General features: G+C 41.6%; 1 protein-coding gene across 1 annotated transcript in view; it reads right to left on the bottom strand.

The window, feature by feature from the left end:
- Nucleotides 1-10,810: 10,810 nt before the first annotated feature.
- Nucleotides 10,811-19,020, bottom strand: part of usp31 (ubiquitin specific peptidase 31) — a 140,578-nt gene continuing 132,368 nt past the window's right edge. The window contains exon 16 of the mRNA XM_072559509.1: nt 10,811-17,034. Within this exon, the coding sequence (XP_072415610.1) occupies nt 15,524-17,034 (1,511 nt within the window). The 3' untranslated portion in view covers nt 10,811-15,523. The remainder of the gene's footprint in view (nt 17,035-19,020) is intronic.

Raw genomic sequence — 19,020 nt, 5'->3', positions numbered from 1 at the left:
GGGCAGGAGTATACAGAGGGAGAGACAGACATAAGCAGAGGGAGAAAGATGCAAACAGAGCAAGTGGAAGATAGTAAAAGAGGAAGAGAGATGTAGAGAGAGATGGGAGGTAGAGAAGGAGAGCAGAAACAAAGAGGGTGGGGGAAGTTATTTCACTCGTGATATGGTGCATTCTTAATGGTTGAAGGCTTTATTTAAGAAAGTGCTTGGCTTAGAGCCAATTGGAACAATGGCCACACAGGGGCTACAGCAAGTGATTTGGAATTAGTTATCTGCCCTGTTAAAATGGCATCTGTTTAATGCAAGAAGACAGCCCAATTCTACTTGCCAACTCTAATATCTTTTCCTATACAAAGCCCATTACTTCATAACCTCAGCGCACTAAGATGGGCAATAAGACTTGCTGGATACCTTATAATCGACCCCAGGAATCCTGCTGCTCAAATCATGGAGAAGTATCCAAGGATTATGCTCACATATAAGACACACGTACAGTATTGGTATTCTAGGACAGGTAATGAAAACACGGCTACATACAGAATTAAGCTGTTGCAATTTACCTGAAATAGCTGTTCCCACAACATACTTTGTTAACCACAAGGTATTCGTACTCACATCTTTTTCTAAATAGATTTTTGATAGTCCTAGTTCTGCCAAAAACAAAATTGCTTGAAAATGTAGTGGAAAGACTTGGGAATAACTTCCAAAACTAGACACATATATGATAAGCAAAAGAAAATGCACACTATGGAAAAAAGCAGCAGAGTGAACTAATTGTGCAGGTTATTTTTTCCAAAAATTCAACATGTGAGATGAATGCCTACTTTCTGTACTATAAGATGAGACAATAAACTAAGATTGGAATTTTTGGCTTACTCAGTACCCCCTGTAATTGAGAGACCAGTGCACATATGAAATCCAACATCAAATGGATGACAATATACTTTTCCATGATCCAACTATTTATCTATCAACCACATCATTAAAACATAGTCTAGTTACTTACACATTGTTGCTTATGGAATATTGTTGTGCACAGATTGGCATCTCATTTCCTACAGCACAACAGTAACTACACTTCATTGGTGAAAATCAATTTTTAACATCTGAGATTGCAAAAACTGTTACATAGATGAAACGCTCAGTCTGACTTTGACAAGAGATCATAACGTGAGTAAAGCAATTAAATGATGTTTGAGCCGATTTAGGAATAACATTAGTTGGTTTTAACTTGTTTTAATTTGTCAATCCCTGAGTGAAAGATGGCAATGAATTCTTTAGATAAATGCATAGAAATCAGGGTGTTGACCCTGCCAGTGACATTATGGCTCCTTTAGGGTGATACATTAACCCTGAACTGTTGGAGTGTGGAATCTAGTTTAGTGTCGACTATATATTGCATAGATTACCACTATACTAACAAAGACTGGATTAATAGCCGTACAGGAGACATCACTAAAAAAGGGAAATGTTTTAATCAGAACAAAACTTAAGGTTTATTGGGTACAAGCGGCTTTCCAACCTGAACATGTCAAAAGACCTTACCTCTGACTTTCTTTTTTTTTAACATTTACTAACTCTGAAAATGACAAATGTTATGGTACAGAAGGCAACTATTCAGCTCTCCAAGCATTTTCATTTAGTGCCAATCTCCTTCCTTCTCCCTGTAATTTGCACAATAGTTAATTGGAAACCCTAATCCAATGCCATCTTGAATGCCTCAATTAAACGTACCTCTATAACACTTCAAGGCAGCGGATTCCAGACACTAACTACTTACTGTGTGAAAGAAAGTTTCTTTGTTACCCTTGCATTTGTCTCCTTTGCAAGACACTTTAAAATCATGCCATCTGGTTCTTGATCCAATTACATTTGGGAATAGTTTCTCTCAAGCTATTCTGCACAAGCCACTCATGACTTAGAAAACTAACAAATCTCCTAGCCTCCTCTCCAAAGAAAACCATCCCAACTTCTCCAACCTTTCCTCAGAACTGAAGAGTCTCATCCCTGGAACCACTCTCATAAACCACTTCTGTACTCTCTCCAATGTTTGCTCATCTTTCCTATAGTGTGGCTTCCAGAGTTCGCTACACTATTCCAGCTGACATCTAAGCACAGCTTTATATCAATTGATCACAACCTCCTTGCTTTTATACTCTAGACACCTATTAATGAAATCTAGAATACTGCCTATTTTATTAAACAACTCTCCTGACTTGTCCTGCCTCCTTTAAGGAATTATATACAAACACACCCAGGTCTCTGTACTTCTATCACTTCACATTTCTCTACAATAAAATTTATCTGCTACTATCTGCCCATGATGCAGAAATTCTACAGTCTTCCACAATGTATAATTTTTCCAAGTTTTGCTCATCCATAAATCCTGAAATTGTCTTCTGTACACCAAGGTCATTTATGTACATCAGGAAAAATATGAATCTTAGTACCAATCTCTGGTGAACTTTACTACAATCTTCAGCCAGCCTGGAAAATACCGATTAACCATTACTCTATTTTCTATCCCTCTGCAAATTTTGTATCTCCATTGCCACTGTCCCTTTTACTCCATGACCTCTCACTTTCCTCACAATTCTGTTGTGTGAAAGTGCATCAAATGCCATTTGGAAGCCCGTGTACATCACAACATTGTGACCCTCATCAACCCTGTCTGTTCATAAAACTCCAGCAACTTAGGTGGACATGTTTTTTTCCTTCAATAACTCAATGCTGATTCGTCCAAATCAATCTAAATAGGAACCTAGGAAGCAGAGTTGGTCACTCTGCCAATTAAGTCTGCTCCACTATTTAACATGATCATGGCTAATCAAACACTTTCAACCCACACTATCCCCACAATGCTTTACACCATTAACACTTACTTATCAATCCTCACTTTATACATACTAAGCTTCCAGTGCCCTCTGTGGTGGAGAATTCCAAACAATCACCACACTTTGAGTACAACAGAATTCTCCTTACCTCATTCCTAAAGGTTATCCCCCTTAATTTGTATTTTGTGGTTCGAGGATCACCAGCCAGGGGAAATACCTTACCTGTCTAGTTATTTGGTAGGTTTTAATTAGATCACTACTCATCCTATGAAACTCAAGAATACAAGCTGTTTCTTTCTTCATTGCACAGTCCCAGCATCCTGGGAACAAGCCTGGTGAACCTTCACTATAAGTTGTTAAGTCTTTGATGATTAAGTTTCAGGAACTTATCAATCTTCTATTCCAATACAACTTTTTAACACTAATTAACTTCAACTCCTCCTTTCCTCTAAGGTCTTCTTAAATCTTCAAATACGGGATATTTCTTGTATTTTCTGCAGACAAATTGGATGCTGACTTGCTGCCTTCAAGAGGGTTCCTGACTGAGAAGGAGACTCCAATATATAGCTAACATTTGTAGACACCTGGACTGCTACTTGATTGCGATGTGGGTGGAAATTTCCAAAATATATTTCTACTGACTGACCTTGATTTTTTTGTTTGTTTCATTCAGGATATCTATGGAGAGAGAAGCTTCTGGGGAACTGAAGAATTCAACAAAATGCTAATAAGATGAGCTGATCGATATGTGCATGGTCAGGATAGATGGGCGAGCTGAACTTCTACTGCTCAATGTTGAGGACCGAAGAATAATGAATCTAATAGCATGTTATTCAGATTTTGGACAAAGGCCAACCATACAGCAGCAATCTGTCCCCAGTCCCACCACTTCTTCCCCCACCTCCCCAAAAAATTGGACCGTGCTGTGCAGTGATTTCAGCTGTCGGACATAGCTCAGATATTACATGGAGAGGCTGATGTTGGGCTTGCATGGACAAAGTTAAAAATCACACAACACCAGGTTATAGTCCAACTGGTTTATTTGGAAGTACAAGCTTTTGGAGCACAGGTCCTTCATCAGATAGCTAATGGGACAGTATCACAGGACACAATTTATAGAGTAGAATGGACTATTGCAAGGAAGTATACTGACAACTGAACAACCAGAAACAATACAGGTGACTACTGGCTGATCCAACCAAAGAACACATCAGTGAACTAAACAAATTGATGAAGACTTTTCATTCAGTCCTTCAGAGTACTCTTCGCACTGTCATCCTCGGTAGCTCTCGCATAGGGGACTTCTACTGCCTTCTGAAGATAGACAAAGCCTAGATGTCTCAATGTATCAGGTAACGGAACCCTACGAGAGATCCTCTCTGGCTATGTCAAGGACATCTTGAAACCCGTTTTATAGGGGATCCCCAGCTTCTGTTGCAACAAAATTTCTTACAGAAATTCAGCACCCATGAACCAATTGAACTGGGAACATTTCTCGCCACAATGGACATTGCTGCACTCTACTCAATACTAACAGCTGCTAAACTCCTGGCACCATCTTACAACTTACATGCTTCATCCTTGCCTACAATGTTTTCACCTTTGACAAACAGTTCTTCATCCAGAGGCACAGAACAGCCATGGGGACCAAATGTGCATCCCAATATGGCAATATGTTCATGCACAAGTTCAAACAAGTCTTCTTTACTGCGCAGGACCTCCAACCAACACTATACAACAGATATATTGACAACATATTCTTCCTCATCAATAACTTCAAAATGCTGCATTTCTCCAGCTTCCACCCTAAACAAATTAAAACAGCCATCGCCTATGGACAAACTCTATGCATATACTGGATCTGTTCAGATGAGGAGGAACATGACAGACACCTGAAGGTGCTGAAGGACACCCTCATAAGAACATGATACGACACCCAGCTCATTGATTGCTAGTTCCGATGTGCCACAGTGAGAACCAAAATTACCTCCTCAGGTCGCAGACACAGGATACAATGTAGCACGGTGGCTCAGTGATTAGCACTGCTGCCTCATGGCGCCAGGGCCCCAGGTTCAATTCCAGCCTCGGGAAACTGTCTGAGTTTGTACATTCTCCCAGTGTCTGCGTGGGTTTCCTCCAGGTGCTCTGGTTTCCTCCCATAGTCCAAAGATATGCAGGTCAGGTGAGTTGGCCATGCTAAATTGCCTGTAGCGCTAGGTGCGTTAGTCAAAGGGAAATGGGTCTGGGTGGGTTACTCTTCGGAGGGTCGGTGTGGACTGGTTGGGCTGAAGGGCCTGTTTCCACACTGTAGGGAATCTAATCTAACTTAACCTAACAACCGATAAGGTAGCCTTCATTGCCCGGTACTTCCCAGGAGCAGAGAATCTATGCCATGTTCTTCACAGCTTGCAACACGTTATAGATGACGGTGAACACCTCGCCAAGATCTTCCCTACACCTCCATTTTCACTTTTAAACATACGCCAAACCTTAAACAGACCACTTTTTGCAGCCACCTGCTCAGCCATCAGACCAACATTGACCACAACACCATACAACCCTGTCATGGCAATCACTGCAAGACGTGTCAGATTGTCATCATTGATACTACCACTACACATGGTGATACCATACACCACATGAGCAGGTGCTCATGTTACTTGGTCAACGTTGTCTATCTCATACGCTGCAGGCAAGGATGCCCTGAGGCATGGTACATTGACAAGACCAAGTAGATGCTACAACAATGAATGAATGGACACTATACAACAATCGCCAGACAAGGATGTACCCTCCAGTCAGGGAACACTCTGGCAGCCAGGGACATTCGGCATCAGATCTTCATGTAACCATCCCCAAGGCAGACTTTGGGGAACACAACAATGCAGAGTCACCGAGCAGAGGCTGATAGCCAAGTTCAGTACTCATGAGGATGGCCTCAACTAGGATCTTGGAATCATGTCACACTACAGGTGACCCCAAGACACTATACACACACACACATGATCACACTCATGCAGACCCTCTGTTATACACACGCTCTCTCACACACATACACCCCCACACTCACGCACACACCCTCTCACAGGCATACACTCCGTCACACTCTCTTCCCCAGACGTCTATGTGTGAATTTGTATTTGCAGATCTTTTTTCCAGATACATTCTACTTTGTTCAAAAAGCACGCAACTCGTGAGCAGTCAGTCCATTGAGATTTTATAAATTCCTACATAGTAAATAGAAACGGTTTGACTTAAGGTTGGAATACAGACTCTAACCATGCACTTTTAATGCACTGTCTCGCTGGAGGTGAGATGTCACTTTTTTATTTAAAATCTAAGTTATCTCAGGAATGTGACTTGAAAGAAGTTCTGGGATTTATATATTAATGAATCAAAACTTGCAACCCATTCTAAGTGATTAAGGATTTAACAGCAATCTAGGTTTGTTCAATACATTGCATCAGTTGTATGACACTTTGATCTTTTACCATAAATTCTGTGTCCTATGATCCTGATCCACTAACTACCTCAAAGAGCAGTGCTCTGAAAGCTTGTACTTCCATATGCACCTGTTGGACTATAACCTGGTGTTGTATGATTTTTGACCATAGCTCAGATAAATCTACTCATTGGTGCACTCAGTTCATCAGCTCAAACACAGTTGGGATCTCCAAAGCAATGAGGATGCACTTTCCCTTCAATGTAAGCCATTGATTAACAATTGAAACAGCATTAGCAGAATAGATAGCTGAAAAACTGTTTGGGTTGGGTGGAGAGTCTAGAGCCAAGTCAAAGTTTCAGGGTGAAGGTTAGTCACGTGGAATTGAGATTATGATAAATGTCTTCAATTAAGCACTGTGAACTGGTGGAATTCCCTAAGACTGAGAACTGATGACACTCAGCTAATAATTACATTCGAGAATGTAGACAATAGATTTTGGGCACTGTGGATATAGAGGATTGTGAGGCAGGAAAATGGAATTGACAGAATCGCTCAACCATAATCTTATTAACTGGTAGAGCTGTCCCAACAGGATGTCTGGATCAGTCTTATTCACATTTATTTTGCATTTTTGTCCAGAGACCCATGCTCAGTAATGTAGCATTATCTAAAAATTATAGGTTGAAACTGGTCCATATAATCAGTTGTCCAGGCTCCCCTGGGTTCTGATAGTAACATCACTGTCAGATAAAACTATCACTCAATGAGTGTGCATGAATAGAGTCCCCTTAGCTCAGATTAGAGCTAAGCACTACATCCAAGAGAGAGTTAATCTTTCTGATCTAGTCAAGTTCGTTGGGCTTGCAAGACAGTTTGTGTCCAAATATTAATGCGTTTTCCCATTCACAGTTACTTGGTCTTCCAAGTCAAGTTTATTCTACTCAGTGCTAAGCTTTGTTTACATTTGCTGTTGTGAATCCACATTTCATTTTCTTTTGGTTGCATCCCATTTCAAACACACACAGTGAGAAGCAGCTGTTGATATAGTGTTAAGGTGAAAATGAAAATCTTCAGCCTCTCTCTCTATTTCTATCCCATGTAATCAATAACTAATTGGTAATTTCTGGTTAAGTTTTTATTGGGCTACCTCAGTGAAGTGACAGATGGAGTTTAATTCAGATAAGTGTGAGGTGTTGCATTTTGGGAAAGCAAACCTTAGCAGGACTTATACACTTAATGGTAAGGTCCTAAGGAGTGTTGCTGAACAAAGGAACCTTGGAGTGCAAGTTCATAGCTCCTTGAAAGTGGAGTCGTAGGTAGGTAGGATAGTGAAGGTGGCGTTTGGTATGCTTTCCTTTCTTGGTCAGAGTATTGAGTACAGGAGTTGGGAGGTCATGTTGCGGCTGTACAGGACATTGGTTAGGCCACTGTTGGAATATTGCATGCAATTCTGGTCTCCTTCCTATCGGAAAGATGTTGTGAAACTTGAAAGGGTTCAGAAAAGATTGACAAGGATGTTGCCAGGGTTGGAGGATCTGAGTTTTAGGGAGAGACTGAACAGGCTGGGGCTGTTTTCCCTGGAGCATCAGAGGCGGAGGGGTGACCTTATAGAGGTTTATAAAATTATGAGGGGCATAGGGGAATAGGATAAATAGGCAAAGTCTTTTCCCTGGTCAGGGAGTCCAGAACTAGAGGTCATAGGTTTAGGGTGAGAGGGGAAAAGATATAAAAAAGACCTAAAGGGCAACATTTTCATGCAGAGGGTGGTACGTGTATGGAATGAGCTGCCAGAGGAAGTGGTGGAGGCTGGTATAATTGCAACATTTAAGAGGCATTTGGATGAGTATATGAATAGGAAGGGTTTGGAGGGATATGGGCTGGGTGCTGGCAGGTGGGACTAGAATGGGTTGGGATATCTGGTCGGCATGGATGGGTTGGACCGAAGGGTCTGTTTCCATGCTGTACATCGCTATGACTCTAAGAGCATAACAGTCCCACCCATGCTTTGGACAAATTGTCACTCGCTTAACATAACCAACATTTTAACAACAAAGTAATTTTCAGAACATCTGACAAAACAATTATTTGTTACACATCTCCAGTCACCACAAATCTGGATACCAGTCATCTCAGCCACAAGAAAACAGGCAGAAGTTCCTTGAGCGGATGTCCTATTCTCAACCACCTTAACTACTTCAAGTCAATGAATGTAATGAATGGGTCTGGGCGGGTTGCTCTTCGGAGGGTCGGTGTGGACTTGTTGGGCCAAAGGGCCTGTTTCCACACTGTAAGTAATCTAAATCTAAAAATCATCTGCTCTCCATTATAAATTAATAAGGGGGGAAATGTTCACGGATAATTGTAGAGTTCAATTCCATTTGGAAGACCTCAGACAATGAATCAATCTCCTGATTGCATGCAGCAAGAGCTGGGCAACATTCAGGTTTGGGTTCATAAAGTGGTAAGTAATATTTGTGCCAGACAAAGCTCATCTTCAACGAGAGATTAACCACAACCTCTGATATTTTACAGCATCACTTACTACTAACCACAAATAAAAATATAACTGGACCAACCAATAACTAACTATAGCTACAAGAGCAGGACATAAGTCAGGAATTTAATTGTGAAGAACTCCTGACTCCCCAAAATATAACCATCATCTACAAGGCATAAGCAGGTAAGGATGTAATTTTATTCATTTATCTGCTTAAGTGTAGCTTCCACCTGACAACCACCCCTACTGGTACACCATGGCTGCTGTCTTTACCACGTACAAGATGCAATGTTGTTATTTAAAATGAGTGTTTGACAGCACATCCTAAAGCCACAATCTCTGTAATCTAAGTGGACAAGGAAAGGTGGCGCATAAGAGTACCACCTTATGCAAGTTCCTCTCCAAGTTGCATCCTAAATTGTACATGTAACATAATTTGATCAAAATATCTGGAGCCCCTCACCCATCAGTACTACAGAGTACTTTCACCACATGGACTGCAGAGGATCAAGATAACAGCTCGCCATCATCTTCCAAATTAGGGATGAGCAATAACTGAAGTTCCATAAACAAGTAATGCATCGGAGTTAATAGGCTTTTTACAGTGATGTAAGTTTCAGAAATGGTTATGACATCAATTTTTAAGCTAAATGTCGAATTTTCCAATCATGTTGTCCAGATTATTTGTTGGGGTGGCATGGTGGCTCAGTGGTTAGCACTGCTTCCTCAGTGCCAGGGACCTGGGTTCAACTCCTGCCTCGGGCAACTGTCTGTGTGCAGCTTACACATTCTCCCAGTGTCTGCGTGGGTTTCCTCTGGGTCTCCAGTTTTCTCCCACATTCCAAAAGATGTGCAGGTTAGGTGAATTGGCCTTGCTAAGCTGCCCATAGTGTTAGGTGCATTAGTCAGGGGTAAATGTAGAGAAGTGAGTCTGGGTGGATTACTCTTCAGAGGGCCGGTGTGGTATTGTTGGGCTGAAGGGCCTGTTTCCACACTGTAGGAAATCTAATCAACACTGTGCCCTTCAGCATCATCCAACGAACACAGGAATGCAATTAGATTAAGACCTTTCAAATCAGGTCATGCTAGCTCCAAACTGAGTTGACCTATACCTTTACAATATGCTTCACAACCTCAAAAATACCTGCACAGCACTATGGGGTGTTAAGTGCGACACATATTATCACTGCTGTGGGGAAAACAGCAGGCCATTTCTGCACAGCAAGCTACCACACTGGTGAGATTAATGAACAAAGTGTGTGATGTTTGAATGGTAAGTATCAGCTCAAGTAGACAAAGACACTTGCTTTTCCAGAAACGGTGCTGTGCAACTAAAAGGCCAAAGATCTCAGTCTGCAACCTCATCCAAATGACATCGAAATCAGTGCACTGGGATTTTGTACTGGAATTTTACAGTTGAAATCCATAAAACTCAGTCTCAGGCGAATGAGTGGCAATAGTTTATACATGAAGTTAACTTTGAATTTTACTCATATGAAGAGTCAACGCCTTCTAAAGGAGGATTTGTTTTAAATGTTACTCATAGTTGAACTGTTGTGCATGGAATAGCTGTTGTAATCACAGCATTTCAAACTATCTGTATGAAACACCTCAGATGTTTGATGGTCTAGATCTTCATGAAAATATTACGACTTTCTTTAATATATTGTCTTCAATATTTGTCTTTTTACAGTTTTGGTGGGATCTGTTTACAAGTCTGGCACTTCTTTCGAAGTTCTCCTGTACCATACCACCCTCTGCTGGCAGCAGGACGACATCTTCGGCACCTTTTAATCACCCAATTTATATATTCGGCCCATTGTGTCCTGACCGACCAGTTGGAAACAAAACCCCAATTCGGCTGACACACCTGCATTTTTTTTTTGCAGAGGCCAAGTCGCGTAAAACAAGAAACTCTTTTTTAAAAAAATACTTCATTTATCTTGGATTAAGGTTGAGGAAGGTAAAAGTATTCAAAGCAAATCACTTCCTTCGGGAGGTGGAGAAAGAAGTCACACAGGAAGAGCACAAGACAAGGGTTGCACTGATTTTATTTTTTTACACTTGGCCCTCGTTGATGGTTATTCTGACTTACATGAGCTTTATACAAACTGTTCTCAAAGAAACATTATTTAAAACATAGAAAAACAATACAGACTCTGAATATTAAAAAGTGCATACACGTCCTGTTAATAAAACATAAATAAATTATCGAAAGGCAGCAAGACATTCTTATGCATCTGCCCAAAATAACTTAAACATGGTTTCAGCAAACAGGTGATCTAATTTACAAGGAGAAAGTTTCACCACACGTTGGTCTGGGAACTGGGCCAATATTGTTCGCATGTCTCCATTTTTCTAAGTTCTGGTTTTGAAGATGTGCTGTTCCTGAAGCCTTACGGGGTCACCGGCATAGCTCTGGGCAAGTGGCCTTACGGAGGATGAGCCGAATGAGGTCAATGGCTCGGATGGGGTAGTAAATACCTCTCTGACCCCGGCGGGGACCAGCAGTCAGTGCTGGTTATGACGGCTCAGACACTTGATTGTGTCTAGCAACCCCTGAGTGGACAGGAGCCATGGATAATGAGTCGCAGTTATTACAATAGGTTAAGCCTCGTCACAGAAGCTCGCCAGCCCCACAGAAATACTTCTGTGCTCCCTGCAGCATCCACGAGTGTGTTACCCGGGTAGTATAGGCAGCGTACTCCCAGTTACTTCCTATATTCCAGTGTTTAATGAACTCAAATGGTATTGGAAGCTAAGTGGAGAAAACCCTCACTTAGTGCCACCTCCAAACCATGAAGCTGTCCAGGTCGATTCCTGATAATAAAATTTAAAACCACCCACTTTTTACTGATCCAACTAATTCACAACAGCCAGGGAGCAGCTAACGTAGCGAGGATCAAAATGTCTGTAGCACTGCTATGTACAAGTCTTGATATGGGTTTCATACAGTGTCGTGGGTAAATAACAGCCGAGGAATGTAGGCACAGGCAGCTGGTATTCCCACCAAAGGGAATCCTCCCGATTAACCAATGTATGCTTAGGGTGGTTCTTTAAATTTCATTATAAAGTCACAACGTTGGTTTATACAAGAGATATAGATATGCTCGCTCTATAAATCTTGTACACAACTCAGTATATACTTAACAGGCTTGCTGGCCACAAAGAAACCTCAATATAACTAGGTCTTGTTGGGTACTATTCTGAAAAACTTAGTGTTCCTTCCGCTATCAACGAACGTCCACCTAAACCCACTGTGTTACACCTCTACGTAATACAGCAGACCTGTGAATTTGGAAGTGGCAAAATAGACTTCCGCGGCAGGCAATGAACCTGAAACTGCTCACATCTTTGTAAAGTATGGTGTAACGCAAGCACTCCCTGCTGTTGAGTCGGTGAACAGTCACAGCAACCCTCGTGTATAACAAAGACACCTCTTCCCCCACATTGGGAGTCTGAGTCCCGACATCAGTGTTCACTGGGGCCCTGGCACAACCCACCTGGACCCTGCATCTTCCCGAGGGACAGCTTGTACTCCCCGTACCCGCTCCCTCACCATGCGAATTGTTACAAAATTCGTCATTAAAATCTCATTTTCCTCCACCCAACCTTGTTTTGGAACCGTTCAGAAGGTCCGAGTTTTATAAGCGAAATCACTGCCCATTAATGAAATCGTGAGCAATACTAAGGCATGAAAAGCAAGAAATTTTACAATCCAGTAACCGGTAGAAATGTCAGTGAAGAATAATTGGAACATTTACTTGAGATGCTGTTTTGTTTCGAACATCATTAACAAAGAGGGAATGAATTTCAGTTTGGAGTTTACATGTTTACAGCTTATGATTTTGTGCATTATAAATTAACTAATCGACAAGCACTCGCATTGATCTCACACCCAGGAAGGAGAAACAAACTGTGCAAACAAAGCAGTGGTTTCAGACAAACCCAAAGTCCGTAGTGTTTGAATTTTGCATTCGATTCAAAGCCCTAAGGGATAAACTTACTACAAAGTACCTCAGTGCATTCAAGGTCCTGGCACTTGCATAGTAATACATTGTGTTAAGTGCATGCAGACAAGAGCACGAACAGGCGGAACAGCAAGCTTAGCGGAAAACTCCAGTTACTTAAAGTAAAAGTGCAATCGGGTTCGGTGAATTAGTACCAGAATTATTACATCTCCTTTACTGGCCTGGGCAGAAAACCCACCTCCCCAACACCTAATCAATAAGGTTGCCCTAAAGACTTGCACTGTGAAAACCGAGATGAGCTTTCAATTGAGACTTGGAGGGGGAGGCAAGAATGCCACACAGCTGGTCTGGTTGGAGAAGTGCACCAGCTCACAGACCCTTCAGGCCCGTTGGCTTCAATGTTGCATTTGCCTACTTAACAGTGACTGTTCTTCAAATGTACCGCGCTGGCTATGAAGCATTATCGGTACTATAAAAAATAAAATTTCTTTCCATCTATAGCCAGTCGCACAATTTAAATAACTGCAGCCCTCCCTGCAACTTTAACTCTAAGTTGGTGGGACATACACATGGTTGCTGTTGTGGCGTTTTGCACAATTAAATCAAAGCCAAAGCCTCTGGCTTCTCTGTACAGCGAGTGCAACCTACAAATGGTGATGAAACCAAAGCTCAAGAAGCTACTTTGAGTATTTGTTTCATTCCCCTGGGTAGGACATCACATGCAGTTCCCATCCTGTTTCAGAAAAAGCTCTTAAAAGGCTCAAATATTTTAAAAGGCAAATATCAGCATTGTAGCACATTGCAAACACACACTCTTGTGAGGACAAGAGTAATGAAATGTACAAAACTGGACAGCATAACCTCAGTTTCACAATGATTTGACTGTAAACACTGTTTCTATTAAAGCCTCTAAGTCACAACTCAAATATAAGTGAATCAGAGCAATGTTTTGGTTTAGCTGGTGCAAAATAGAGGATCCTAATCTATGATAATTTGAAATGAGGCCTTCATCTCTGGTCAGGAGATTGAAAAACAGGAATCACAAATTAAGTTTTAGAGCTGGCCTTTTGTTCCACTTATTACTTAAATTACACATGGGATGAGGAAAGATTCAACAGAAAAAGGATCCATGATAGACTCAACAATATTAAGTAACTGGCAAAATTCACAAAAAGTACTGATTGCCGAAACCCTACAATTCATAAGTTTACATGTTTACACTATAAAATTAATCGACCAATGTTTATAACCCTGAAATGTCAGTGACCAAATCTAAAATGTAGTGCCTGACCATGGGCAGTAGAAGCAAATTCAACCATAAATTTTCAAAAAGGAATCGGATAATTACTTGAAAAAGAAAAATCTGTGCAGGATTACGGGGAAAAGATTTGGAAAATTGGATAGTTATTTCCACGAGCTAGTAGGCACAACGTGTTAAACGGCCTCCTTCAGTATTATAAGCATCTATGAAATCAGAAATAATCATTAAAATTATTCATGCAAGGTCATGAAATGGAACCAAAAGTACAATGTAAAAAACAAAAAGCAGCATTTTCCTCTATACTAATGAGAGTCTAAATGTCACAAACCACTATCCTGACCCAGGTTGGCTATGTGCTTATTCCAAAACAAAAACTATTATTTGATTATCTTTGGTGCTCAGTAACCATGAACCTTCCAACAGGGAGACAAAATTCTGGCAACTCAACCCTGGTGACCCCAGAACCCTCAAGCTTCTGACATCTTTGCCTAGGACAGCAAATCTCAAAGTTCAGACTCTAATATTACACAGTGCTTAATATTTACTTATTTCAGATTAAGATTTGAGTTGAATTGTTTCCCTGGAAGATTGAGCAGAGCAAAACCTTTGCAACTAGATGCCAATAGGTTGCTGCAGGCTATGAAATGGCAGAAAGACAGGTGATATGCTTCTGGCAGGTGAATGCAACTGAAACAGTTACACAAGGGGCTATCAAAACTTTTCACCTATTGAATCTGGAGCAATCACTGGCTGAAATCCCCAATTCTATTAATCTGCAGATAACCAAGCTTCTGATTACCAACTGACGACATACAAACTGATCTAAAACTCACTCGCCAAGCTAACAAAATGTCAGATGCATTACACCTCATTGTACTTTTCCACTCTCACCCTTCTTTCTGCGATGTAGGAGCTGTGATCATTTCAAAGTGGCCACAATGCAACACAGTCAGCACACATTCATTCCTTGTGTGTTCACCTGAAGCTTGCGGTTAAACAGTATTTAACACAGTGTCAAGCAAACAAATCCTTATTAGAGAAAATAAAACTGATTACCTAATTTGATGGCATCCTTAGAGCATGCAGTAGTCATGTTAGTCTTAAAAAGAACATTGGTAAAAAAAAACCTTTAAAATTAAACCATTCATTGAACAGTACATAGTGTTATTCACCAACAAAAATTCTTTAGGTCAATACAAAGTGCTGCGTTAAAACCCAACAGAGAAGACCAGCCTCTGGGGAGAAAAAAAATAAGTTCCATGATCCTTGCATACCACATATCCATTATTTGGTTTGATGGCACAACAAATGCACTTAAAATCAATATCCTCCTTACCCATGTAGGCACATGAACCACAAAAAAATTAAAACCTTCCTCCAACAGAAAGCTGGTGTAATAAATGGAGAAAGTCAGTCAAAAAGAAAAAAAGAAAGAAAGGAAGGAAGTATCATAGAAACAAAACCAGACTAGCATTTTTGGGGAGCTTTTTTTCCTTTTGATTTTTTTTCTCACGTTTACTTTTTGTTATGGCGCACAGAAGACTGCATGCCGCTAGTGACAATCTTTCTGGATTTAAATGTTTTTTCTGCAGGTTTCTTCCTGCTTGTTGGAGACTGAGCCCCCACCTCTGGTAGCGCCGACTTGGATTTGGCAGCTGGAAGCAGTGGACGTTTGGTAGGATTGGTGTCTTTGCTCGACAGCTTCCCTCTTGGAGCTGTTTTGCTGGTCAGGTTCAAAGCCGAGGCAGCAGCAGATGGCGGCTGTTCTGTTGTCATCCGTCTACCCTCTTTAACTGCCCCCTCACTTGGCACTTTTTTGGTCACCATTTTGGTGGGGCCATCTGCCGATTTCTTAGCAAGAATATTGCTCTTTCCCAAGTCAGCTGACCTCCGACTCTCTTTCTGCCGCAAGGCAGACCGAAAGAATGACAGTCCTTTGTCATCTGATTTGCTGCTGTCCCTTCTCAAGTCAGTCCTTGAGCTAGTATCGGATGATTTTGCTTCTGTCATGGAGGAGCTGCTGCTTGAATTCCTCAATCTCCTGTTCTCCAAACGGCTTCCTGATTTAGCATGTGACAACCTGCTTGTGCTGCTAGCTTTAGAAGATGACATCAGCCTACGCTTTTCAGGAGAGGGGCTGCGTTTCGACCGGCCCTCAGAGGTCTTGGACCTTCCTGGCACCTTTTTCCGTGTTGGTGAAGGAGACTGTGGAGAAGGCAAGACCAGCTTCGGTTTCTGCTGATACACTGACAATGCTGACTCTTGACTTTTGGCTGTGTCCCTTCGGAGTACTGAGTTTGAAGAAGAATGTCGGGCTCCCGCTTTTGATTCAGTCTTTTCGCGTGTAACAGAAGCTTTTGGAGGGTTCTTGTGTGATGAAGTTAATTGAGCTCTGGATGAAGAGCCTTTGGCCTGCTCATGAAGCACTCTGGAAGAAGTGGTCTTTTTCTGCAGGCTCTCAGCATTCGCTGTTCCAGACGCAAGACCTTTCCTTTGTCTTTGCTCTTCCGCTGAAGAAGCGCCACTAATACTTGGAGAGCGAGGGCTGCTGAGGCCAGGTGTGCTTTTCCTATTGTCTAAAGCATCCAGTAAAGGGCTCAGAGTGTCCAATCCTCCTGAATCATTGCCGCACTGGTCCAGCTTTTTATCAAGGGGCAAAGTGGGCCGGCTCTGTCCAGCTGCCTTTCCTGTGACTCTCAATTCCTCCTCCCGGACCATGCCTTCCATGACTGCCAGGGGTGCCCTGCCAGTCTGACCGGCATGAGTAGTCCCCTGGACTGGCAATGGAGAGCTGCTTTGGTTGGGGCTCTTCCTCCCCAGTAGGTCTGCTGTTGGAGATGGGCTGTGAGTTGGAGAATCAAAGGAGAATGGTGAAGGAGAACTGGACCGCATGTGCAGCTTGCTGGATAGCGACCTCTGAGATTTAATTCCGTTCTCATTGAGCACCAACGGACTGGCAAACGAAGATCTGGACGACAAACTCTGGCGCTGGACACTCCTCACAAAAGGCCGAGTAGAAAATCCACCTGAACAACAGAAATAATTAATTAATCTGACCTTCAAACTGAATAACAATCATGAGCAACCCTCATGTCACAAACCTGAGTTAAATGTCTTTATGATGTCATATTTACTGCACCAATGGTACAAACATCATAAAGCAGAGTCAGCATCTTCTGTCATTAGGCTTTGGAATTAAAATTGTACTGTTATTAAAATGTTATCTTGAAAATGTTGTCTGTCAAGTAGTAGCTGTTTCTTCAGGTATCACGGTGGTTCAGTGTGCACTCTGTCCCAAATCAGAAGGTTTAACACCTCCACCCACAGCACCCAACACCACTCACCCCAACTTAAAGGTTCAAGCACCTATCCAAGTTAACACTTCAGTGACCAGGAGTGTTGCATTGTTAGAAATGCCATCTTCCAGATGAGACATTAAACCAGGCCATCAAATAATATACCCAAAGATATCCAAAGAGAGAGAATGGGTTCTCCTCATTGTCCTGGCAACATTTGCCCATTAACCATCTTACTAAAATAAATTAGCGCTTTTTTATTGCTATTTGTAGACTGTCATTGTGAACTGAACTCAGTGTGCAGTGTAGGACACAGGAGAGGCAATTTGTACAACACTCTTTACTGGCTGAGAACCTATTTGAGACACTGGGCAGACACAACATAATTAAAGAATCATAGAACAATAGTGCACAGAGGGAAGCCATTTGGCCCATCCTGTCTATACCAACTATGTGAAAGAACCTCAATTTCTTGCTTTTTCTAATAACCCTCCAAACCTTTCCCCTCATAGTACTTGGTCAATTTCCTGCTGAAAGTTGCTACTGAATTCACTTCCACCATGCTTTTAAGTAATACATTCTAGATCACTGCATGAGAAAGGTGTTATAACATGTACATCTTTCCTCCCCAATTTCTGTCTTGGAAATTTCAAAAAATGGTAAATAAAGACTTACATTTATATAGTGCCTTGTATGAACATTGATGGCTGTTCATGCTTTAAAGCCAATGAATTACATTTTAAGTGTAGTTACTGTAGTAACAAATAGCATTCATGTCACACAAGTAACAGGCAACGACCACCTTCAATTAGGAACAATTGCTCGGCAATATCATTGCTGAACCATCAACAACCAACCACCTGGTTCCCATTGACTAGAAACTGAACGAAACAAACCACTGAAAATCTGTGGATACAAGAGCAGGATAGAGGTTAGGAAATCTGCAATAACTAATTTATCTCCTGACTTCTATAGCCTTTACGTCATCTGCAAAGCACAAATCAGGAGTGCAATGGAATACTCTCTACTTCCCTGGACGGGCACAGCTCCAACAACATTCAGAAAGTCCAACACCATCCAAGAGTAAGCAGCCTGCTTGATTAGTACCCTCATTTGCAACCTTTAATATTTAATCTCTCTCTCTACCACCAATGTACAGTAGCAGCAGTATAATACCATCTACAGTTTGCACTGCAAGGCTCCTTTGACACACCTTCCAAACTTATGATCTCTATCAACTAGAAGGCAAAGGAAGCAGATGCATAAGCAGCACAACCACCAACAAGCTCTCCTCCAAGTCACACACCATCCTGACTGCGAATTCCTACACTGTTGCTGGGTCAAAATCCTAGAACTCCCTAACAGCACTGTGGGTGTACCTATGCCCCATGGACTGTATCAGTTCAGGAGGACTGCTCACTATCACCTTTCAGGGCAAATAAATGCCAGCAATGCCTACATCCCATGAACAAATTAAAAAGTATAGGAAATTAACAGTCAATTTGCACATCGGAAACATCTACAAATAATAATGTTTCTTTTCCTAATAGCTATGAAAAACAAATTGGAAATTGGCAAGAACATCAGCGATAATTTCAAAAAGGAGGAGGCAAGTTATGTCATGAGATTATTTATATCCCTGGAGGCCAAGCAAGGCATTCGTCTATTGTCTCACTCAAAAGCTAGATTTCCAACAACGTAGCATTTCCTCAGTTC

This window comes from Chiloscyllium punctatum, chromosome 40 (assembly GCF_047496795.1).
Source record: "Chiloscyllium punctatum isolate Juve2018m chromosome 40, sChiPun1.3, whole genome shotgun sequence".
Classification (NCBI taxonomy): Eukaryota; Metazoa; Chordata; class Chondrichthyes; order Orectolobiformes; family Hemiscylliidae; genus Chiloscyllium; species Chiloscyllium punctatum.
The sequence above is the reverse complement of the archived record's forward strand: the minus strand, read 5'-3'. Positions and strand labels throughout refer to the sequence as shown.